The sequence below is a fragment of the Lethenteron reissneri genome, chromosome 8 (genome assembly GCF_015708825.2).
Source record: "Lethenteron reissneri isolate LAM-NWPU_2019-01 chromosome 8, ASM1570882v1, whole genome shotgun sequence".
Taxonomy (NCBI): Eukaryota; Metazoa; Chordata; class Hyperoartia; order Petromyzontiformes; family Petromyzontidae; genus Lethenteron; species Lethenteron reissneri.
Genome location: NC_083786.1, coordinates 10,133,241 through 10,158,147, shown reverse-complemented (window position 1 = coordinate 10,158,147; position 24,907 = coordinate 10,133,241). Strand labels below are relative to the sequence as shown.

At 50.5% G+C, this 24,907-nt stretch overlaps 1 protein-coding gene across 1 annotated transcript; it reads right to left on the bottom strand.

The window, feature by feature from the left end:
- Window positions 1–170: 170 nt before the first annotated feature.
- On the bottom strand, window positions 171–21,414 carry SLC10A1 (solute carrier family 10 member 1). Its single transcript, XM_061579915.1, has 7 exons — window positions 21,074–21,414; window positions 14,849–15,572; window positions 12,924–13,128; window positions 9,975–10,153; window positions 6,665–6,797; window positions 5,580–5,658; window positions 171–4,145 (listed from the first exon to the last, which is right to left on the bottom strand). Exons 2-7 carry the CDS (start codon window positions 15,223–15,225, stop codon window positions 3,988–3,990), a joined length of 1,131 nt encoding a protein of 376 aa, XP_061435899.1. The 5' UTR covers window positions 15,226–15,572; window positions 21,074–21,414; the 3' UTR covers window positions 171–3,987.
- Window positions 21,415–24,907: the final 3,493 nt, after the last annotated feature.

Below are 24,907 nucleotides of genomic sequence, written 5' to 3'. Positions count from 1 at the left end.
TGCTCCTCGATGATGTACGCACAAAGTGGCAGTCACTTTGTGCGTATTGAGTGCGACCTTAACACTGTCTCATCAGCAGCTCTGCCGACACTGCTCGTCAAAAGCAGTCGAGAGTATATCGCTAATTACCTCCGCGAATCGACGATCCCAAGTCATGTATTCAGACAATGTAGCTGTTCGTACCATTTTTTTTTTAAATCACAAATCCAACGCTTTAAGTTTGAACGTATTGTTTTCACATAGTTACAATGTATGCCCGGCAAAACAAGAAACACGACCCTAAATAGTCATTTAATACAATTTCAACTTAAGATAATGGTAGATAATGGATACAACATTTTTAAAGTAATATGCCGAACATAGAATCAACCAGAACGTAACGTGAAGCGAACACCGATCCGAAATCTCCCCGTTTAAAACAAAAACATCCAAATAGCTGCCGAATTAAACCACAGCTCTCCGCCCCGTTCTCGTGTCTGACGTTTCCCTCCAAGTGCTGGAGGCTTCTTCAGGAACCGTCCAAAAAAAAGCTCCCAGCACGTGAAGCAGAAGGTGAGACATCACACAGCAACGAAACTCAAGAAAACTTGTCAACAACACTGCTTGTATTTAAAAGACGCCATTTTTGAACCACGTTTCAGCCAAGAGCCTTCTTCCGAACACAAAGAGTCCAGTCAAATTGAGTGGCTAATACGAGTCGGAGACTGCACTTAACACCATGGGGCCTGCTGAGAATTACATTTTAAAATACGTTTTGTTGACGACTTTTTAAAATAGGCATTTGAATGGGTGCTAAATAGAAGTTAATGAGTAACAGGCAAATCTTTCACGAATCAAATAGTATTGCTACTAAAACGCGTTTATAATTCAAAGTAACATTCAAAAAAATATTGCTGGTCCTGTACATTGCATTGTGGGAGTATTTGTTCAAGCGAGAAACGCGGCACAATCCACCTCTCCATGTACACCTGGGCCCAGTCGTCCGTTTCAATAGCAGAGATCGACAGCAAACACTGTGAACGCATACGAAGTTGCAATATGAAAGCACAGAATGCTGGGACATCTTTCATATACGCATAGCAAAAGACACGGTTGTTAAAATATATTGTATTTTAAAAATATATATTTTTTTTCCCGTAAAATATTTTCAAAAATACATGCTACGATTATGAAACAAGTTAAACAATGGTTACTCAAAGCAATCTAATTTTATTATTAATTAAGCCTTAACATTGGTAAGTTATCTTAAGATCAAATCACAATCAATGCACCAATCCCATCGGATCTCAAAAAGCTAAGCAGGGTTGAACCCACATTCTGAGACATCCTTTACCAGTGGCAAAATATAGTAATAGGTTTTTACCCTTTCAACTGGTACAAAAACTGACACCTTTATATGCTTACCCCGAGCTCTTAATACTCTGATAGTGCGCTGTCTTTGAGTTGTACGCCTATTGGCGTCATCTGGTCCAACACCAATGGAGACTAGGCTCTAAGAAAAGCTGTCTCGGGTGTGGACCAATCAACTTCAAGGACAGTGCATATCATTATCATCATCATCAGAGTTGTTTCTTTTTGTTTGCATTTTGACTGCTTGTGTTGTGGTTATTGCAAGCATGATGCCTTTTATAAAGGTGTCAGTGTTTGTACCAGTTGAAAGGGTAAAAACCTGCTACTATAGGTTTGAACCCGGTTAGTACTTGGATCGGGGAGCCACTCGGGGCCTGCCTGGGGTTAGAGCCGTAGGGCTTGCAAGGTGGCCAGGAGATTCCCGTGCTGTGAGTTCCTCGTACGAATGGGGTTTCTCCTGCCTCTCCAGTTCCCACCGACCCGATGCCATTCACATTCCCGACTGAAATTGACCAAACATCCCAATGCAGCAGGCCTCATAGTCCGGAGACTTATTGAATCTTCATAGGTAAATCACTTGCTTGAGTGAGCAATCCGAATGCAGACAATTGTTGGTTTAAAAAAACACGAGGGTGTGTGAAAGAGTTAACATTTTTAACTCCTAAAATAATAAGAATAATTATTCTGTTAACGACACTGGGATGATGACACCCGGTCTCCATTGCAATTGCTTCGGTAAGTTCGTTTTCAAAAGTGTACGGAATGTAGCCCCAAAATAACAGGTGGCAGACGGCACGCACAACACACAGACCTGCCATGTAGCCTTATAGAATGCAGAAGGGATTGCTGTTTGCGAGCACCTATTAAGACCACTATTGACAGACAGGGCATACTATGTCCGCCGCGACCCCCAGCTGGCTTCATCCCTGCGGTGCCGATGTTCACACACAGCACCAGGGTGCTCAGTTAAGGCTGAGTTGACCTAGGAGAGACCCATATTAGATCGCGATGCATGTGCCACCGATGCTGTGGATGGGCCAGGGATCGAACCTACGTCGCCAAGGTTGCAGTACAGAGTATGAACCACAAAGACAGAGACCCCCCATATGGCCTGCAAGAGACCATCAGGACGAGTATTCGCCTCTTAAGGCAGTCACGGCACACGAGGGGGTGGGTGGCCAGCACCACACCCAACCAGATGTTTGGCCATCGCAAATGCCTGCGCTATTAGAATCGACCTAGGGGAAACCGAGCACCGGTTCAGATATTTCTCACAGATCTTGTCTGTGAGCGGGAATCGAAACTCTGGTCGCCGGGTTCGTAGCGCAATACGCGAACCACTGCGCCACTGGTCCCCACGTGCATACGCACTACACACACACAACAACAACAACAAATGTCTCCAAATAAAAATGCACATCGTGGATGACGAAGACGCTCCGTTAAAACAATGTGACCCGAACACGCAAGTTCGTCACTGCACTTCTGATTATTTACCAGAACTCCATCAGGCTCCGCGTCACATCAGTGACACGAGCGAATAAGTGCCATGTCACCGTGTCCCAAAATGTTCCGAAACGTTGGCAACCCGATGAGGTACATTGGCTACTGCTGGTTATCAAGCCGCTTATCGGACATCGTGAGGCTCTACCAAGTTGGCTCGTTGTCCCATAGACATTATTCCAGTGAGTGTTCCCAATATTATTAGCTGATGTTCCGTTAACGGGTATAAGTAAATATGTATAACAGTTGGGGGGTCGGTGAGGGGGGGGGGGTTAAATCCACAGTATTTTTTGGGACGTGTACAGAAACCGCCCAATGCTATGTTCCACATAGTTGAGGAAATCGATTCCCGATACGCTACTGAGTGTCGCGCAGATTGTGACCCAAATGATCTAGAAAGTCAGACACATGCGCCATAACATAGGCTTCATCTCTCACTCGATACCTTTTGGAACGCTGCTAGACCGGCTTGGAGTAGTGTAAGGCACTACCACTAGAGTGCAAGCTGTACCTATCCATAACAAACTAAATGAGATTATTGTACCCGCTATGTTGCACCCTATAATTCTGTACTAAAACGTGAAATGCCGTGAGATTTCTCTCCGACAACACACCGGCGGTGGCGGTGCTGCTGCTGCTGCTGCTGAAGCGGTGATAAACCAGGCGCGTTTCTTCACGCGGCAACTTTGCGAATTGTCTGCGTCGGGTGGAGATGGGTTCACGACACACATTTGACTCGCGCGATCCGGCACCGAGCATCAACGAACGAATGGTAATGTCGTTCGCGGATGCCTGAGTGTTAAACCCGTCGTGAACGAATGGGCTCATCAATAATACATCGAGGAGCGAGGGACGCGTCGGCGTGCGGAGTTCTGGACTGTTTCAGCTGAAGTTCAGCACTGGCCACAATCCCGTAGCGTGGAATGAAATGTACTATTGAAGCTAGTGAACAAACACGCACCCCCACGTGTGCAGATTCCACCACGCAAATGCCAAACGCATTTACATGTTACGTGGCAGGCCGAGGAATGTTGCTGTTGTAGAGTTATTGTTTAGTTTGGTCGGTAAATCCATCATCATCATCATCATTGGGTTACGTTGGGTTCTTTTTATTTCCCCTCCCCCCCGCCCCCATCATCTTTCCTCCTGCTTCTTGACTTTCCACCACGACAGCTTCCTCTTCCACGACACCGTCTCCGAGCTGTGCCCGGCGGGCGCTCCATCCCTGGCCGTCGACTCCACGTCCATGTCCTCCAACTCCGCCTTGCCCGTGTAGATCGCGTTGACGCTCTCTGGAGTAAGAAGCAGCAGCAGCAACAACAACACAAACACACACAACACGCAGGCGTGACGCTTCGTCCCACACGCGGCCGGAGGTTTTCCGCAGCCTTCGTTGTGACATTCGGCACCGCAGCGACTGCACGTCATGCTCTCTGACAGTTGTTGCTCCACCTCTTTTTTTAACAACAGGGGAGGGAAAGGGACAGGGGATGGAGGGGAGGGAGGGGGGGAGGGAAAGGGACAGGGGATGGAGGGGAGGGAGGGGGGGAGGGAAAGGGACAGGGGATGGAGGGGAGGGGGGGGGGGAAAGGGACAGGGGATGGAGGGGAGGGAGGGGGGGAGGGAAAGGGACAGGAGGGATGGAGGGGAGGGAGGGGGGGGGAGGGAAAGGGACAGGGGATGGAGGGAGGGAGGGGGGAAGGGAAAGGGACAGGGGATGGAGGGAGGGAGGGAGGGGGGAGGGAAAGGGACAGGGGATGGAGGGGAGGGAGGGAGGGGGGAGGGAAAGGGACAGGGGATGGAGGGGATGGAGGGGAGGGAGGGAGGGGGGGAGGGAAAGGGACAGGGGATGGAGGGAGGGAGGGAGGGGGGGAGGGAAAGGGACAGGGGATGGAGGGGAGAGAGGGGGGAGAGACGGAGGGGAGGGAGGGGAGGGGGGATGGGAGGGAGTGGAGGGAGGGGAGGGGGGAGGGAGGGGGGAGGGAAGGAGGGGAGGGAGGGGGGGAGGGGGTTAGGGGAGGGAGGGGGGACGGAGGGGAGGGAGGATGGGAGGGAGGGGGACGGAGGGGAGGGAGGATGGGAGGGAGGGGGACGGAGGGGATGGAGGGGAGGGACGCTGTCTGGGAGGGGTTCGGTTTATTTTGAAATGTTCCATCCAACAAACTTGGCCAGGGCGCCACGGTGGCTATGAGATATTAACTACCTCGCCTGGTATACAGGAGGTCGCGAGTTTGATCCCGACCCTGACGCCTGCTGCTGTATATTTGGAGTTTGCGTGTCCGCTCTCCCGGTGGTCGCGTGAATTTTTCTCCGGGTCCTCCGGTTTTTCCTTCCACAACTTGAATCAACGTCACGCGTTTAGAGTATTTGGCTGCTATAAATCTCCACGTGATGAGCCACTTCATTTGGGCTATCATTTGTGGCCAGGTCGCTTCTGATAAAGAACTACAATGCTCAGTGAGCCTTACCTGGTAAAATATAAAATCCACACGAAACTAGACGGAAGCCCTAACCCCTAACACTATCCTATCAGCCCTAAAGCACGACTGCTAATCCTCAGCCGAGTCCCACCCCGAGTGTTTCACCAAGTCAGGACTTTGACCTTTTGTTGATCTTTAATTTGTCCATCATTGCAGCCCCCCTCCCCCGCCACTATCTCCCCAAGCCCGCTTTGTTATTTCGTGGCCGGCACAGGTGTCAGTGGCAGTGCCTTCGGGCAGGCGTACCGGTCTGGGGCTGTCTCTGCTGGCGGTAGCAGTGGACGTAGAAGCGGAAGACCAGCACAAAGAGTAGCGCCGTCACCACCTGCAAGGGTCCGCACAAAGCCACGGGCCGCGGTGTTGCAAATGATGAAAGCAAATAGAAGCAGAGCCCCGTTGTGAGTAATCCACTAATCAATAACGATTATGTTAAATTTCGATTTAAAGCTTTCGTGACTGCAGGGATTCATCTCCTTGGTTCTTTCGGTAAAATAACGTAGAATAGAAATAATAAAATAATAAAAAATAAAACATCATAAAATAATTCTCACGACGTTTCGGCCACAACGCAAGCAGCCGTCCTCAGGTGAAGAACAGGTCTATTATGTTTTATGTTTATTATTTTATTATTTCCATTCTACGTGACTTTACCGAAAGAACCAAGAAAACGATTATGTTTTTAGACCATCAGACGACTATTGGCTCTCAAGGCCAATATGACCCAGCAGCATTATTTCAGCAAGAAACAATCTGCACTGGTTTTGACCGTCTGCATGTACACTGAACTTCCATGTACGCTCTCGCACCGTACGTAGCCAACCGTCCTAATCGGAGGTGCGGGGGCAAGGACAACAAGCTAAACACAAAAGGCAGTTCTAGTTTGAATCAAATGCTGCCCAGTTACCAGATGTTCTTGGCAGCCCTATTCAACGCCAAACTGATGATACGTTGTTGCGGAGCATTCTGGGTAAAGGACCATTTCTGAGCAGAACTCCGTTCCGTGTCCCCACGTTAAAGTGGAGAATATTTTTTGGTTTCCATTTAAAACTTTCGTGACCGCAGGAATTCATCTTCTTGGTTCTTTCGGTAAAGTCACGTGGATAGAGAACAAGAATCAAAATTTAAAGCAAAAAAGCCAAGACGTTTCTTTCCCCTCCACCTGAAGAAGACCGCTTGTGTTGCGATCGAAACGTCGTAGGGGATTTTTGCTTTTAATTTCGACCTTTGTTTTCTATGTACGTGACTTTACCGAAAAATAACCAATAATTCCACATGTTTTGGCTTTGCCGTTGGCCCGTCGGCCTGCGGCCTTTCCAGACCAACACGACCACCTGGAAGAAGATGTAGAGCAGAGGGAAGAGGTAGAGGGGGCCGATCACTTGCGGGTCGAAGGTCAGTTTGAGGACCGCGGTGCACAGCTGCAGGTTCTGACAGCCGGTCTCCATGGACACCGTGCGTCTGCACCTGTAAGAAGAAAGGGACAAATACTGCAGGCCGCGTTCTGAAATGTCAGACGAATCCTCAAACCACTCGTTCTTTCTGCAGACGGTCCCCGCTTTGTGTGCGTTCCTGGAAACACCCCCGGTCGTAAAAAAACGGATTCTACTTTCGCATGGAGGGTGGCAACGGCGGAAACGCCACTTGCCGATGTGTTTCTCATTTTATCGGCCGTATCTAGCGGGGTTCGACCGGTAAACATCCACACGAGCATCTGAGAAGACCAAAAAAAGCCTCAACGCCAAGTGGCGTTCGGAAACCAGACCGGCTCCTGTTCGAATGCGTTCGGAGTCGTACGGGAAGGTGCGTCGTAAATCTAGTTTCGGCGTCGTAAATCGGTCCTTGGTGGCATTATATAAACGTGGTGAATGTGGACCGTTGTAGAGCGGAGACCGAACTGCGTTTAGATTTTTTTTATCTTCGTAATGAAGTTCGTCCTGAGTGAAAAACGAACGAGGTTGGTTAGATCGCGTTGATGATGTTGCAAAATAGCGATGAGTTTGGGATTTTTTTTTATTTAAATGTGGTTATTTAAGGACAATTATTTTATTTTTCTTCAGATAATTTAATCGCTTGATGGGATAATTGGAACGTGTCTTCGTGGCGACGTCATCCAACGCCACGAGACGCCACTTTTGACGGGAAAGGCGCGCCAAGTGACGGCGTGACACGTGACGTCCTAGACTTAATCTCTCTTAATTGAATGCATCTGAAAGAAAGAGTGGTTTTTTTTAGGGTCGTTTGACATTTCAGATCGCGGCCCAATATGAATAATTTTTTTTTTCAGATGAATCTGAAAATCGGGAACGCATCCCTGGTGCACGAAACCAGTTAACACCGCCACATCACAGAAAGTGTGCACCCGTGCCTCTGAATAAGGGTCATTGCCCGAAACGGTAGTCCATTGTATCGTTGTTGTTGTTTTTATGAAGGCAGTATAAAGTGGAATGAGGTGGAGCGGTGGCGCTCTGGTTAACGCACTGTGCTATGAAGGCAGCCACAGCCTACCGCCTTTGTCTCCCCAGTGGCGATGTTTACACATCGCACCTGGTACTAATTTGAGGGTGAGTCGACCTAGGGGAAGCCCATGACCGGTTCACATAATCGTCACTGATGTTGATGGCTGTGAGCGGGAATCGAATTCGGGTCACCGGGTTCGTAGCGGAGCGCGCTAGCACACGCTACTAACACACACACGCTACTAACACACACCCAAACACACACGCTACTAACACACACGCTGCTAACACACACCCAAACACACACAAGCTTTCACCAGGCAGATTCTCGACTGCGGTTGGTTGGAGGCCGTGGGCAAGCTGACAGAATAAAACAGATCAACAAAGAGACGTGATTCCAAATATATGTCCGTGTGTGTGTGCATTCACGTGTGTGTGTGTGTGTGCAGGCTCGTCAAGGACGCCACTGGGCGGTTGGAGGCAGTAACCAGCCAAGCAAATAGTGGAGGGCTGAGGAGCGACGCTCACAACAACGGGCGCAGGGTGGTTAAAATGCAGCAAGATGGCACAGTAGGGGACACAGGTGGTGCATCTGCCAGTCATCTTGGTCAGTCAACCCACGACACATGAGTTTGTCCCCGTGACCTCCTGCCAGTGAGAATTGGACACTTCGGCCTCGGAGTACACCTAGCCTGGCACAAGCGCCGCGGTGACGTCACCGCCACTTAGTGGTGAATGACTGTTGTTGTTGGGGAGCGGTGGTGGAGTGGTTAGCACACACTGCGCTACAAACCCGGCGACCAGAGTTCGATTCAGGACCACGGATAGCAAGTGGCGAGTGATATCCGAACCGGTCCTGGGTCTCACTTTGGTCGGATCAACTTTAAGTGAGTACCTGGTGCGGTGTGTAAACAACGTCACCGGGGAGACAAAGGCGGGTGAGGCGTGCTGCATCCCAACGTGCGATGTACCGGCCTGCGTCGGTGCTCACGAACAGCGTTTTGCCCCCAACGGTCTATGTAGGGTGCACGAGGAATATTTGTCTTCGTGTGTTTGCCTGATGATTAGGGTTAGGGTTAGACATTAATGTCTGCTCTTTGGTTTCATATTGAAAGCACGTGTGGACGTAGTCGAAAGAGAAACCGATCAAAACAATGAGGTGTTTGTGTTTTATTAATTTGCATGCCATGAGGTAGGGCCATTGATTAACACGTTACTTGTTATTTATATTTTTCTCTTTAGGCCGAATGTTTTGAGTTTTTTGTCAATACAAATCAATGTAAAGTTATAAGAAATAATATTTCATTATTTGTGGTCTAGGATTGTTTTGTTGTTGTCTTTGCTGCTTTTCCCAAGCTTGATTAGTCATACTTTTAGAATTAATGACGTGATTATTAATTTATATTTTGTGACCTGCTGACAATTTTCCCTATTTTGCACTCGGAACGTTGCTGCATTATTTGCTGTTGTAACCTGCAGACCCCAGCCCATACTCTGAGCGTCATAGCTCATCAGATTCCTCCACATTCTGATGACGATTCTGATGATTCTGATATTAAGTCAATGTTACGTAAAAAAATAAAACCCGCGAACATCGGTGCTCGCCGCTCCCTGCCGCCACCGACCACGTTTGCGGTGCCGCTATTTCGTCCCCCACTGGCAGAACGGCGGAGCGTCTGGGTCCGAGAGGGGGCGGTGAAGGCGGTGGGGGCGGTGGAGGCGGTCGGGGTGGTGAGGGCAGTGGGGGCAGTGAAGGCGGTGGGGGCGGTGGGGGCGGTGGAGGCGGTGGGGGCGGTCGGGGTGGGGGCGGTGGAGGCGGTCGGGGTGGTGAGGGCAGTGGGGGCAGTGAAGGCGGTGGAGGCGGTGGAGGCGGTGGGGGCGGTGGGAGCGGTGGAGGCGGTGGGGGCGGTCGGGGTGGGGGCGGTGGAGGCGGTCGGGGTGGTGAGGGCAGTGGGGGCAGTGAAGGCGGTGGAGGCGGTGGAGGCGGTGGGGGCGGTCGGGGTGGTGAGGGTGGTGAAGGCGGTGGGGGCGGTGGAGGCGGTGGGGGTGGTGAGGGCGGTGGGGGCGGTGAAGGCGGTCGGGGTGGTGGGGGCGGTGAGGGCAGTGAGGGCGGTGAGGGCGGTGAAGGCGGTGGGGGTGGTGGACGCGGTGAGCGCGGTGGAGGCGGCGGGGGTGGACAACGCACTTGTGTGAGAGGCGGAAGATCCCCGCGAGGACGTAGCCCAGCGCGTATCCGAGCAGGGGCATGAGCACTGCGATGGAGATGAGCGTGGGAGAGAACACGAGCCAGATGGCGGAGCCCACGTACAGCGCCGACAGGACCACCAACACGACGGAGATGAGGAGCAGGAGCAGCATCCCGCCCTGGCGCACGGCGAGAGAGAAAGACCGCTCGAGGTGGGTTGAGTTGTTGCGCCGCGGGGAGGCACCGCGTCTCCTCCGGTGACGGTGATCCGACATGGACTCGAACCACGCAGGAGGGGAGTGCGGTCGCTGCCGCCCCGCTGGAAATTGGCCCCGTCCATCAAAAGCGTTTGGCCAGCCAAGTAGGAGGCACAAATCGAGGCTGACGCGACATATTTGCTGGCCGACGGAACATCCGTCTGCCCTGTGTGTGTATATATATATACAGGCCGACGTGTGGAAAAACAGCAGAAGCTTGATACAAGCACACCTCTTAAAAGCACACCATTACATTTCACTCGTGGGGGCTGGGAGAACACATCTAGATAGAATCACACTGTGAGTATAAGCGCACCTTGCCTTACTCCCAAACGGTTTTGTTAGGTTCGTGTTTTTTACACGTGCTTATAATTGACACGAGTTTCTTGAATTGAGCGAGATTGCAGGAGCTCGGTAATGTATGTGTACGTACGTTGAACTTCTTTCGCACCCTACGTAGCCACCCGTGCTAAATCGTAGGTGCGGGAGAAGGACAACAAACTAAACACAAAGATACGTTCTCAAGAAATTAGTTCTCAATTCAGATTTACAAGCGCACAGTTCCAGTGGCGTGCTAATATTTGAAGGAAGAGCTTTCCAGACGGCCGCAGAAGCGCGTGTGAGACGATGCGAGGCAAAGTGGAGCAGTGCTGGGGGAAGACGCAGACGGAGAAGCGTCGTGACCTGCAGTGCCCTGCGGGTGGTGGGACTCAGTGTGGTGGTGATGGGACTCAGTGTGGTGGTGGTGGTGGGACTCAGTGTGGTGGTGGTGGGACTCAGTGTGGTGGTGATGGGACTCAGTGTGGTGGTGGTGGGACTCAGTGTGGTGGTGGTGGGACTCAGTGTGGTGGTGGTGGGACTCAGTGTGGTGGTGGTGGGACTCAGTGTGGTGGTGGTGGGACTCAGTGTGGTGGTGGTGGGACTCAGTGTGGTGGTGGTGGGACTCAGTGTGGTGGTGGTGGGACTCAGTGTGGTGGTGGTGGGACTCAGTGTGGTGGTGGTGGTGGGACTCAGTGTGGTGGTGGTGGTGGGACTCAGTGTGGTGGTGGTGGGACTCAGTGTGGTGGTGGTGGGACTCAGTGTGGTGGTGGTGGTGGGACTCAGTGTGGTGGTGGTGGGACTCAGTGTGGTGGTGGTGGACTCAGTGTGGTGGTGGTGGTGGGACTTGTGTGGTGGTGGTGGGACTCAGTGTGGTGGTGTGGTGGGACTCAGTGTGGTGGTGGTGGGACTCAGTGTGGTGGTGGGACTCAGTGTGGTGGTGGTGGTGGGACTCAGTGTGGTGGTGGTGGGACTCAGTGTGGTGGTGGTGGTGGGACTCAGTGTGGTGGTGGTGGTGGGACTCAGTGTGGTGGTGGGGACTCAGTGTGGTGGTGGTGGGACTCAGTGTGGTGGTGGTGGGACTCAGTGTGGTGGTGGGTGGGACTCAGTGTGGTGGTGGTGGGACTCAGTGTGGTGGTGGTGGGACTCAGTGTGGTGGTGGTGGCACTCAGTGTGGTGGTGGTGGTGGGCACTCAGTGTGGTGGTGGTGGGGACTCAGTGTGGTGGTGGTGGGACTCAGTGTGGTGGTGGTGGTGGGACTCAGTGTGGTGGTGGTGTGGGACTCAGTGTGGTGGTGGTGGGACTCAGTGTGGTGGTGGTGGTGGGACTCAGTGTGGTGGTGGTGGGACTCAGTGTGGTGGTGGTGGGACTCAGTGTGGTGGTGGTGGTGGGACTCAGTGTGGTGGTGGTGGGACTCAGTGTGGTGGTGGTGGGACTCAGTGTGGTGGTGGTGGTGGGACTCAGTGTGGTGGTGGTGGGACTCAGTGTGGTGGTGGTGGCACTCAGTGTGGTGGTGGTGGTGGGACTCAGTGTGGTGGTGGTGGGACTCAGTGTGGTGGTGGTGGTGGGACTCAGTGTGGTGGTGGTGGGACTCATTGTTGTGGTGGTGGTGGCACTCAGTGTGGTGGTGGGACTCATTGTGGTGGTGGTGGTGGGACTCATTGTGGTGGTAGTGGTGGTGGGACTCATTGTGGTGGTGGTGGCACTCAGTGTGGTGGTGGTGGTGGGACTCAGTGTGGTGGTGGTGGTGGTGGGACTCATTGTGGTGGTGGGACTCAGTGTGGTGGTGGTGGTGGCACTCAGTGTGGTGCTGGTGGTGGTGGGACTCAGTGTGGTGGTGGTGGTGGGACCCATTGTGGTGGTGGTGGTGGGACTCAATGTGGTGGTGGTGTTGGTGGTAGTGGTGGTGGTGGTTGTGGCACTCAGTGTGGTGGTGGTGGAGGAGGCGATACAGCCATCCTGCCAGACCGAGTCCTCAACAGCGGTGGAGGAACCAGCGATTGGAGTTCACGGCAACAGTAACCGTGGTATTGGCGATAGAAGGCGGGGGGGGGGGGTGTGCTTATAACCAGCTTCTACTCTACGAGCACAGGTAGATCGCGCTGATGGTGCGGCGAACGTGAGCCATAATTTCTAGCTAATTTTTTTCTAACCAAATCGAAGCTAGGCTACCTCGGAGTGGGGGTTGTCGGGCATAAGGCACTACCACGAGAGTGCAAGTTACGCCAATCCACAATGACCATGTGCTGTCGTGCCCTGTATCCCTGTAATCCTGTGAGGCCAACAAATCAGGCGCCAGGGGCGCGAAACAATTCCGGAGCAGCCCTCCGCACTGCACCGGCTGAAGTCGCGCCACGTGGCGCCGCGCGCTCACCCGCAGGATCACGCGCGAGTACTTGGGGAACTTGGCGTTGATGAAGATCCCCACGGCGCAGGGCAAGAGGATGAGAGCGAGGGCGATGGAGATCTTCGCGTAGGGAATGACGAAGCGCGTGTCCGACAGGCCGTGGCTGTACGCCCACAGCAGCAGCGGCATCATGCCCAGCGCCAGCACGGTGGAGCACGTGGTCATGAGGATGCTGCACACGAAGAAAGTACAAGGGCAATGTGGGGCGAAACGGACGCCCGTTGCTGAATTGTTCATAACATCCTCAGCGAGTAATACCACGGGGTAGCGTTATGCCGTTGTGCCATGCAGAAGGTCTCCGATATGTGTCCGGGTCGTGCCGCGTGCTTTTCGGCACGACGTCCGACGTTTCGGTCCACGTGCCTCCGGTGCGTTTTTTCCGGTCAGACCGAATGTTTTTTGGCACGGTGTCTGACGGTTCGCTCCACGTGCTGGGACCTTATTCAGGAATTTTGCTGAAAATACAGCACAACTGGGAAAACCTATTCAGTGGTAAAAACTAAAAAAATGCATTTGACAGCATAGGGATGATTATGGATTATTTATTGCTGAAAGGCTCCATGAGTCACCAAGCTGTGTTTCAGGAATCCTGCACTGCATGTTGGGCCAATTCCATTGAAGATGGTTGTGTGTGGGAAGCATCTGTGGAGGAGGCTCGTGAAGGACGCTACTGGGCAGTTGGAGGCAGTCGCCATCCAACAGCAACAGGAGGGCGGAGGAGCGACGCTCACAACAATGAACGGAGCGCCGGGTGGCAAAACACAGCAAGTTGGCACAGTAGGGGGCACAGGTGGTGCATCAGCCACTCATCTCAGTCATCTCAGTCAGTCGACCCGTGGCACCTGGGTCTGCCCCGTGACCTCCTGCCAGCGGGCGTTCGACACTTCACGTGGCCTCAAGGTGCACCTAGCCCGGCACAAGCGTCGTGGTGACGTCACCACCACTTAGTGGCGAATGGCGGTTGTTGTTGTTGGAAGCATTAGTGAGTGCTTAGTGCCCTGAACTCGACAACCCGAGTTCAATTCCCCCTCAAGGGCCACACCAGTGACGAATATCTGACCCGGTGATGGCCACCCACCACCTCGTGTGCGCTGCGCCGGCCATCGTACGTGAGAAGCAAGAGCAGATCGCGATAAGAAAAAATAAACCCACAATGCATAGAATGCACGAACACTCACAGGTCCACACAGATGGGTTCACAATCCCGTTTGCTGTACTGCCATCTCCTGGCTACCACATGGACCAGCGGGCTTGGGGATCTCACAAGTGTGCGCGGTCCACCAATACTTTGTCTCCACGCACGTATATGCCGAAAGCTAAAATCGCAGATCAAACGAATGCATTGATCCGATGTATTGGGAAATCTCAACACGTGCACGCACACGCAGCCGAAAGATGATAATGGCGACGATGCTGTGATGAGTTACGCGACGATCAACAACTCGTAAGATGAGTTTAAATTCAAACTCATCTTGATTCGAAGCCTTCATCTGAGATTCATTGAAACGTTTCAAAGAGTCTAAATGTAACTCGTCCCAAGACGCCGTGGGGGATGCAGAGGGAAAACAAAAGCAGGGAGAAGGAGGCCATAAAAACGTGATCATTGTCAGGCCGTCGCTTTCAAAGGGGTCACCGATTGGTTTGTTCTCGCCAAGGGGCAAGATTTTTTGAAGGCAATAAACCGCAGAGAGTTCGCGTCGACCACCCCGGAGCCTGCGAGTTCTCCCCCGTGTCGATCTCGACTCACGAGCAGCAGCGGCCTGAAGCTCGCGGACGCCTCCGACAAAGGATCCCCGACACAGCGCATCGCGACGCACGACGACAACGCGACACCGCGAACACGACGACGTGAACACGACGACGCGAACGCTCGTGGCAAGACGAGAACGCACCTGAGGTTCATGTCTCCGTCGAGCGCCAGCGCGAACACGTTGGAGAGGTTCCCTCCGGGACAGCAGCCGCAGATGAGGACGGTGACGGCCTCCACGGGATTCAGGCGGAAGACCTTGGCCAAGGCGAAGGCGGTGAGCGGCATGATGCCGAACTGCGCCAGCACGGCGATGATAATGCCCCGGGGCTTCCTGATGTGTGCGCCGATGTGCTGGAGCTCCATGGTGCAGCCCAGCGACACCATGGTGACCACGAGGATAGCCGTGGTGACGGCGTTGACGGCCTCGTCGAGGATCGCGCCGTCGCCGCCCGTCGCGTTCCCCGCGCTGCCGTTGAGCCCGAAGGGCGGCGACGACTCCCAAGAGAAGTTTAGGGCCATGGTGGTGAGTGCGAGGGTGAGAGATTGAGAGAGAGAGAGAGAGAGGGTGAGAGAGCGAGGGTGAGATAGGGTGAGATAGAGAGTGAGGGTGAGAGATTGAGAGAGCGAGGGTGAGAGATTGAGAGAGGGTCAGAGAGAGAGGGTCAGAGAGAGGGTGAGAGATAGAGAGTGAGGGTGAGAGATTGAGAGAGGGTCAGAGAGAGAGTGAGAGATAGAGAGTGAGAGAGATAGAGAGCGAGAGAGGGTGAGAGAGCGAGAGAGATGGATGATGTGGTAGAGAGGATGGAGTCGGGCCCTCTCTCTCTCTCCCTCTCTCACCAACTGGCAGGAGGCATGGCACACGAAACCTGTCAGGAGACAAATGTTCATTGCGTTAAAAAATGAATCAAACGAATCCCCCAGTGATATCCAAATTCTAATGAGTAATGATTGTGTTGAGTGATTCCGCGTGCTAACCGTTGCGATCACACAAATTATTTTTGCTTTTTCTGTTTTTCTCTCTCGCTATTTGATGACCCGGCCGAGAAATTCCGTGCGGAGCTCTGGCAGTGCAGTACAACCAACAGACTTTGACTTTTAAACAACTTGTATTGCCGCCAGCAGCAACAGCACTGGAGGCGATTCCGATACGAAACACACAAAGTCACCAGCAACCAAATGAACATAAATCCACGCGCTGTGGCGCTAAATGCACCGCGCACAACACAAACGAAAAGTCACAACCCACAGAAAGTGGATATCACTGAGCTACCTCCGAAATTCCGTTCAAGTGACCTCTGCCCCACAAATATATTTAAATTCATATACGGCGCGTACAATCAAGGACGTTTCTCGTTGTAGCGAATTCTCGTAGGTGCTCTCTTAACAGCGCTTGCCCCAAAAGTCGGTTAAGGCCATACAGGTGCGTGTGCTGCTGTGTAACACGCAGGCTTTCGCGAACAATATTATCCAGTTCAATTTCGATTTAAAGCTTTCGTGACTGCAGGGATTCATCTTCTTGGTTCTATCGGTAAAGTCACGTAGAAGGGAAGTAATAAAAGGAATTTATTAACATCTTCTTCCAGGTGGTCGTGTTGGTCTGGAAAGGCCGCAGGCCGACGGGCCAACGGCAAAGCCAAAACATGTGGAATTATTGGTTATTTTTCGGTAAAGTCACGTACATAGAAAACAAAGGTCGAAATTAAAAGCAAAAATCCCCCACGACGTTTCGATCGCAACACAAGCGGTCTTCTTCAGGTGGAGGGGAAAGAAACGTCGTGGGTTTTTTGCTTTTAATTTTGATTCTTGTTCTCTATCTACGTGACTTTACCGAAAGAACCAAGAAGATGAATATTATCCAGAATAGAGGTTGTCTTGGGTTAGATCGCGTAACTATAGAAATAGTTATGTAAACATTGATATTTTATTTCAATTATATTTAGAAATGGTATAGAAAATATATTACTAGAAAATATATGTATATATTTACGCGATCTAAAAAAAAGCTCTCTATTATGTGCTGCTATTGTTGGCTATACAGCAGACAACCCTCCTTCTGCTGCAGAGAAAGAGAGCGAGCGATCGAGCGAGGCTGCTGCTGCTTCTCTGCGTGTCCGTGCAGTGGCCAAGGTCCTCGTGATCCCACGCGAGAAGGTGCAAAGCAGCCACCGCCACCACCATGGCCGCGGCCGGGCAACAATCAAAAGAAATTCCAAAGCCTCCAGCGTCTTTGTCAGGAGCGACTCAGGGTCACGATGCAAGGTCGATTCTTCGGGGCTTGCTTTTTGTGCTTGCATTGCGGTGATTGTGAGCGGGCTCTGCTGGCTAAGAAGGGTGCCTAAGGGAAGTTTTGTTTAATGAGGGGGTGTGACTTTTAGCAAAGATTGGGATTCGAATAAAGTAGCATTTGTTTTGGATTTAAAATTGTGATGAACGCAGCGGCTTCTAGTGGCCGCAGGGTCAAGGTGTCCTCCGGTTCTCGGGAGGTTACGAGCCCCGTAAGTTAAATTTCTTCTTGGTTCTTTCGGTAAAGTCACGTAGAAGGGAAGTAATAAAATAATAAAAATAAAACATAATAAAATAATTCTCACGACGTTTCGGCCACAACGCAAGCAGCCGTCCTCAGGTGAAACCAAGTCTGTCGAGGCGACAGCGTCTGAATGAAACAGCACACGTGCTTGGAGCATATATATATAAGCTGGGTTGGAAGGGGGGGGGAAAGGGGGGCGCCTTGACAAAAGAATTTGCATATCACGTGACTTTACCGAAAGAACCAAGAAGATGAATCCCTGCAGTCACGAAAGCTTTAAATCGAAATTTAAATTTCTTGTCACGGCTAACATCGGTGGCGAGCGCTATCCGAACCGGTCCTGAGCTCAATCACTTCACACTCCCTCCCTGACGAGCGCGGTGAAGTCTGGTCCAATAACTCCGAAGAGTGACACAGTATGGAGGCGGCCTTCGTGCCAACGGTTACTTTGGCAAAGGGGGTGTAAATACATTGTTGGGCTGTTAAAACCTCGTTTCGAATGAAACCCGCGATGGGGATGCGTTTACGACGTAACAGACATTTGGACGACCTGTGCACCGTCTCGTAAACAGCTTGGAGGTGAAGGCGCGCGCAAGGGAGGGATCGCGGGATCAATCAACGAGAGACAATTAACAGACAGCTCAGCGCCAACAGGTCGTAAAACTTCTGGCTGTCTTCAGGAAGGATGGAGGGGGTGGGGTGAGAAGGGGGGGGACACACAATCCATCAGGCTACCACCGCCCCCCTGTCCCCTTCGTTGATGGCGAGTGATGAAGCGTCTGTCCGTCGCGATGCAAGGAGGGCACGAGAAGAAAGGGGAAGCGCCTCCATAACACGTGTTGTCGTTCCGTAGGTGGCCGGCCCGGGTGGCTCAGAGGTCAGGCCACTGAGAGGAACCTGGGTTGGAGTCCAGGCAGCTGTTGCCTGTGATTACTACTAAGCCTGGTTCCCAAGCGTCGTCGTTCATGAGCCGGAGCAGAAATTGGTTTAAAAAAATAAAAACTTTAGTTGTGCCGTATTATTTGTATGGCCAATTAAAGTTGAACTACCTGATAACCCACTCGATTCAAATGATTCCTGCATAATGCACGACCGTTGTCATGCTCAAATGGAATTGACACGTGAAGAATCAGGTCTGGGCGCGTGGACTCCAGCGAGCTGATGGTCTAAAGGCAGGTGACCAGTGACTGCACGAGAGAGCCATCTGGTGAAATTTCGGTTCGTACTTAATATGCCTAAATTCCATCAGTGACCATTAATGAAAGATATTTTCCAAAACAGTATTCCCTCGTTATTCACGAACTTGCCATCCGCGATTTTGGGTATCCACGAATCGTATCTGGAACTCTATACGACTGCATCGAGAGAGAGAGAAAGTGATGAGATGAAGGTAATGAACTTACAAACTTATTTAATAATTTAATATGATTATTATTTTCTTTACGTTTAATATTTAAAAAAAATATCATGATAATTTCCACGTATTTAATAGCTTATTTACATATTACTTAACGTAATTCATTACGATAATGATACTTCGTAGGCCAATACCATTCTCCGAGAAATTTGATATTCACGACCGCCCTCCGGAACGTATCCCTCGCGAATAACGAGGGAGCGCTGCATTTATTGGATTTGTTTGTCACGTGACGAAAATTTCCTCTCAGCGGTAGGAGGGGCCGTGGAGTGCCGCTCTCTGCTGCGTGCATCGGAGGTGACTCGAAATGATGGGAGTAGAGTGTGGCTACTCACTACCTACCGCTTCCCAAGAAAGTCTAGCCGGCGTGGAAGAGCGGGCCAAAGTGTGTGACCATACCTCGCCACGTTGGGTCAGTGGGGGTTTATGAAGGCGGGGAGCACAGATAGATGTTGGAGCGTAGAAGTACATTACAAACATGGATTTTTCTGCATTGCTTCTATTGATGGCCAGCGTGCAACTGGGTAACGGAATGAATAAATTAGCCACTTCACCTGATTATATAACCACAGCAACGACGACTTCATGTCGTCTGTGAACTCGTTTTTATATGATTCGTTCGGGCCTGCTTGTCATGGTGTATAATTTATTTGCTTGCTTCTAACTGACGATGCTGGATAACATTGTTCTGGTCTGTCGATGCTGATGAGGCCTCTGAAGGTTGAAACCGGCCCTTAAACTCTGCCTACTTTCAAGAGATGCCAAATGGAAAACATTGGTTTGGTGGGCCGATGGGACGAGCTTGACGGGTATGAATGTAACTTTATTTGATGTTATACGTGGCGAGACGGACCGTAATTGTCTGCTTATTGCTTTTTAACTTCGTAAACTGCTCTCAGGCGAACGAAGCGCACCCCCATTCAGATGTTAATTCGCCTCGGAGGCTTGGCTAAGCGCGACAACAGTTGAAGTTGAACATCGTTGACACTGACAAATACGTGTGGCGCTGCGAGTTCCCTGCAATGCATTAACCACGTAATTGTATTAAAAAACGGATGTGCTGTCATTTGTATATCTCATTAAGTCTCGATTATATTTTTGATGTTTGGCGAATCATATTTAAATGCATATTTGTATTTAACAAATGTTGGTTTGCTTGTTGCAGGAGCAAACTGCCGATGTGACGGTGTTGATAAAGGCGCAGCCCTGCAACTGCTCGCTCACGCCACTGCTGGCGGAAGGGTCTCCACTAGAGGGAGCTCTGGAGCGCTCCTCTAAAGTGTATTTGGCCTACTCTTCCACGACGTGGGAGTACCCACAGTTCACCCTACCACACGCAACGACAGTCGAGCAACGCTAAGTGTTGTACTGTGCTTCTTTGCTCCTACGTCTATGCTCTTCCGCCTTCACCAACCCGCGCTGAGCAGCGTGGTGAAGTATGGTCGAATAGCGCCTCGATATGTGGAGTTTGCATGCTCTCCCCGTGGTCGCGTGGATTTTTCTCCGGGTCCTCCAGGTTTTCCCTCCACATTTAGAAACACGTGGTTTTGTGTATTTGGCTGCTATAAATTGCCACGTGATGATAAGCCACGCGGCTGAGCTATCACTTGCGATCGGCCAGGTCGCTTCTGAAAACGAGCTACACGGCTCAGCGAGCCTTACCTGGTAAAAAAATAAAAAGTTGAGCTTTTAGTTTAAACTCGTTTAAAGCTGTCATCCGAACGTAATTGAGTCTCGTCGAGTTTGTATCGATGGTATTTGCGAGCGCTATGGTGGTGATGCTACGATCAATCTTTGCAGCGCGTCGCTCACGGGACAGAGGAACAGAGAGTGGGCGCCCCGTGCCGAGTGCGCTCGCTTCAACAAACGAACAAATAAACGACCAAACGACCGATCACGCTGCTGGCTGGCGAACGCGCGCAAAGCACCGGAGGCTGCTCGGCCCGTGGAGTGAACGTACAGAGATACAAGCAGCGATTTGGCCTGTACGTGGGAGGCACGGAACGGGAGTCGGCGTTTGATTGAACGCGCAAAGCAAAGCCCTGCGTGGTGGTGGAGATGGTGGTCGTGGTGGTGGCGCAAATAACAAAACAACTCGACGCCTTCGTTCGCTCTGACCTCTCTGCCACGAACAAGGTCCATCACCCGAAACGTCGCCTATTATACATATATTCAGGGCAGCGTTATGGACGAATTGCGTCGAGTCGTTGTTATCCGCGTTTACGCAACGCCACAACCGCCAGCACAATATTATCAAAACGCGTTTTCTTCCTCGACAACAAAGAAGGGCCATCGCCCGAAACGTCGTCCGTGACACGTACACACGCTAACTTTCGGACAGTGCTCTATTGACGCGTGCCGTCTGGGGTTTCTTGTTGTTGTTGTTGCACATTTCGATCGTTAAACAAAGCGTGGCCGGTTACCTTCAGGTGTGAGTAGCACGCACCCAGAGGGCCGACATGAAGCACACACGCGACGTGGATGTAACGGAACGCTCCCGCTCGCTCACTCGCTCGCTCGCTCGCTAAACAGTCACCGCGGCCTCTCTCAACATCCCAGCACCCTCATCGGCGGCAGCGCCGGAGACCAGCCAACGGAGAAGCGAAGAACCCCGCGGCTCGCGAGCTGCGCGCAACTTCGCCTTTTATTGGCCCATGCCGACGGGGGTCGTGGGAATGGAATAACTATCCACGAAACACCCTCCTCCTCCCACCACCATCACCACCAGCGCACCCAATTGCTCACGTCCTGGGCCCCAAACCACATCCCCCGTGCCCCCGCGGGCAGCCACCCCCGGTGGAATTTGTTTTTCTCCTCTCACCCCTCTTTCTCTCTTGTCCCCAGATACCGGAGGGCTAGTCTGGTCGCCTAGGGGATGGCTAATCACCTCCCGTTCGCCAGATTTCTGCGCGGCCGTGAGCTGCCTGCTGAGTGAGGAGGCCGCCTCCATTCACGTTACGCGGTGTGGGGTTGAGGAGCCCATTTTGAGAAATGTCAAGATTTATGTTTCTCAAAGTACTCCGTGGTTTTATTTTTTTGTAAGAAAACGCAATTTTAGAGGTGGTTTATTGGCGCAATGGCCGTAGCCGAGATTCTGGGTTCGAACCCAGGTTTCGGCCATTGTCTGCGAATAAAACCGGGTTGCATGTGTGAATGTTAAACTTGATAATTGTTTTTTTACCCTTCTATCTGACAACAAAACTGACACCTTTTTTTACAAGGAGTCATGTTTACATAGACCACAATACCTACAGTCATAATGCAAACAAAAAACATAACTCTGATAATGTGCACTGTCCTTGAAGTTGATTGGTCCACACCCGAGACAGCTTTCAGTTTTGCTGCCAGATAGAAGGGTAAAAAACCAATTATCATATTTTTACTGGCAAATGAGGTTCCAATAATGTTAAACTTATTTCACACAGTACGTAACCAACCGTGCTAATCGGAGGTGTAGAGAGTTGATGGGCTAAGCACGGTCACAAATGGCTGCACGCACGCACACACACACAACACAAAATCGCATGAACTTTGGTCCTGCCTTTAATTGGCTAACTTCCAATTCTTGAGATTTAAAATGATCAGCTGGAGCCTCATGCGGAGACCAGCGTGACTCGCTGTGGTAGGGCGGTTTAAAAAATGCAACCCCTGTGATGTGTAGAGCAGCAAAGGTCACCCGAAGAGATCTCAACGGTAGCCCCGTGAACCGTTCCCTAACACGGAGGTGTAACCCTAAATCGTAAGAGATTATTCTCCTTGTGATTCAATGTCGATAGAGAAATCAGAAGAAGTTTGGGTTGGGAAAAATATAAAAAATATGTATTTTAAAGATTGTTTGTTTACTTGCAGAGACTCCCCCCCCCCCACCGCCCCCCACGACTGTGACTGTTTTTTGTTCTACAATAAAAAAAAAATCAACGTTCACGTTCCCTCCGTGCGACTGGAGTCGTGCCGTAACGACGGAGCAACTTGAACGCTCACAGCAAGCAGTGCACTACCCTGTGTTCGAGAGCGACCTCAGACGATGATGTCACTGAGCAGCAACTTGTGAAGTCACTTGAATAGACCGCTTTAGCCACACTTGAACAGATCTTTTATGCGTCCTGAAAAGTTTTTTGTAGCGTGTCAATCAAATGGAGGTTTTTTTTTTAATTCCCAGTGCTGGATTAAGCCAAACTCGGTGAAAAGCTCAACTTTGATTTGATGTGGATTTTTTTTTTCAGGATCTCAACAGCGCTCGCTACTTCAGCGTCTATGACCGCGGCCATGATGTAACCCGCTGTGTGACCCAGACACCTTACTTGATGGTCTTGGATCAGTAAAGTTACTTGATCTTGGATCATTTCAGTACGTGCTGTCAAAGCCCACGCCACGCGAATTTACCTCCTGTGCAGCTACGACTCGAGAATGAGCGAGCGAGCGTTTGTGCTCATTACAACGGTCATTGTATAATTAGGGTTTGCGTCCTTTTATACCTCGGGCATTTCAGCTAAATCTCAATAATGTGATTCCAGGAATCCTCTTAACTGCAAACTAAAAGTAAGCTCCTAGCTTGGCAGTGTCTCATTCTTCACCTGAAGACGGCTGCTTGCGTTGTAGCCGAAACGTCGTGAGAATTATTTTATTATGTTTTATTTTTATTATTTTATTACTTCCCTTCTACGTGACTTTACCAAAAAAAACCAAGAAGATGAATCCCTGCAGTCACGAATGCTTTAAATCGAAATTTAAACTAAATGTTGTCGGGATTAATGGGGATCAACGGTGGCGACATGTTAACTACCTTGCCTGGTATGCAGGAGGTCGTGGGTTCGATCTCGATCCTGACGCCTATTGTATGTTTGGAGTTTGCATGTTCTCCCCATGGTCGTGTGGATTTTTCTCCGGGTCCTCTGAGTTTTCCCCTCCACATTTAGAATCACGTGGTTTAGAGTATTTGGCTGCTTTCCATTTCCACATAAGCCACTTCGTTGAGCTATCAATTGTGACCAGGTCGCTTCTGAAAAAGAGCCGTTTCGCTCAGTCAGCCTTTCCTGGTAAAATAAAATAAGTTGTTTAGTTTCATAAACACATGATAATTTGTGAGGTGGAGTGATTTCCAAAAACGTCACCTGTTAAATATAAAGCATACAACAATGGATATTTCTGCATTGCCCTGACAATCATATCTCTAAATGACGAGGAACCCCATCGTTACAGACAGAATAAGGGTGAGGGCCAGAACACCGTGTGTTTCACGCGTGTCTCTGTGTGTTGTTTCAAACACACAATGTTCCAGCCTGGCCTAGTATTCTGTTATGACGAGTGTTCTGATGGATCACAGATCTCATGGCCGTTCCGATACTTTGTACTCTGATCGTGTTTGCGTAGTGCTTGTTGTTGTTACATTCTGACCGGCCCCCAACTGGGCATCTGTGAAAAAAGAGCTTTAAAGCGCAATCTAGATTTGAAGCTTTCGTGACCGCAGGAATCCATTCTCTTTGGTTCTTTCGGTAAAGTCACGTAGGTAGAAATAAAATAGATCACGACGTTTCGATCGCAACACAAGCAAACGTCATCAGGTGGGACAACCACGGCAAGAAACAACTGCAGAAGTAGGCGAGAGATCTGCCGTGGCACGAGGTTATATAGTAGTGTATAGTGTAGTGTATAGTGTAGTGTAGTGTATAGTGTAGTGTGTAGTGTAGTGTATAGTGTAGTGTATAGTGTATAGTGTAGTGTATAGTGTAGTGTATAGTGTAGTGTGTAGTGTAGTGTATAGTGTAGTGTATAGTGTAGTGTATAGTGTAGTGTACAGTGTAGTGTATAGTGTAGTGTGTAGTGTAGTGTATAGTGTAGTGTATAGTGTAGTGTATAGTGTAGTGTGTAGTGTATAGTGTAGTGTGTAGTGTAGTGTGTAGTGTATAGTGTAGTGTGTAGTGTAGTGTGTAGTGTAGTGTATAGTGTAGTGTATAGTGTAGTGTATAGTGTATAGTGTAGTGTATAGTGTAGTGTATAGTGTAGTGTATAGTGTAGTGTATATAGTAGTGTATAGTGTAGTGTATAGTATAGTGTGTAGTGTAGTGTATAGTGTAGTGTATAGTGTAGTGTATAGTGTAGTGTACAGTGTAGTGTATAGTGTAGTGTGTAGTGTAGTGTGTAGTGTATAGTGTATAGTGTAGTGTATAGTGTAGTGTATAGTGTATAGTGTAGTGTGTAGTGTATAGTGTAGTGTATAGTGTAGTGTATAGTAGGCCTCAGCAGTAGGGGGGGAGAGA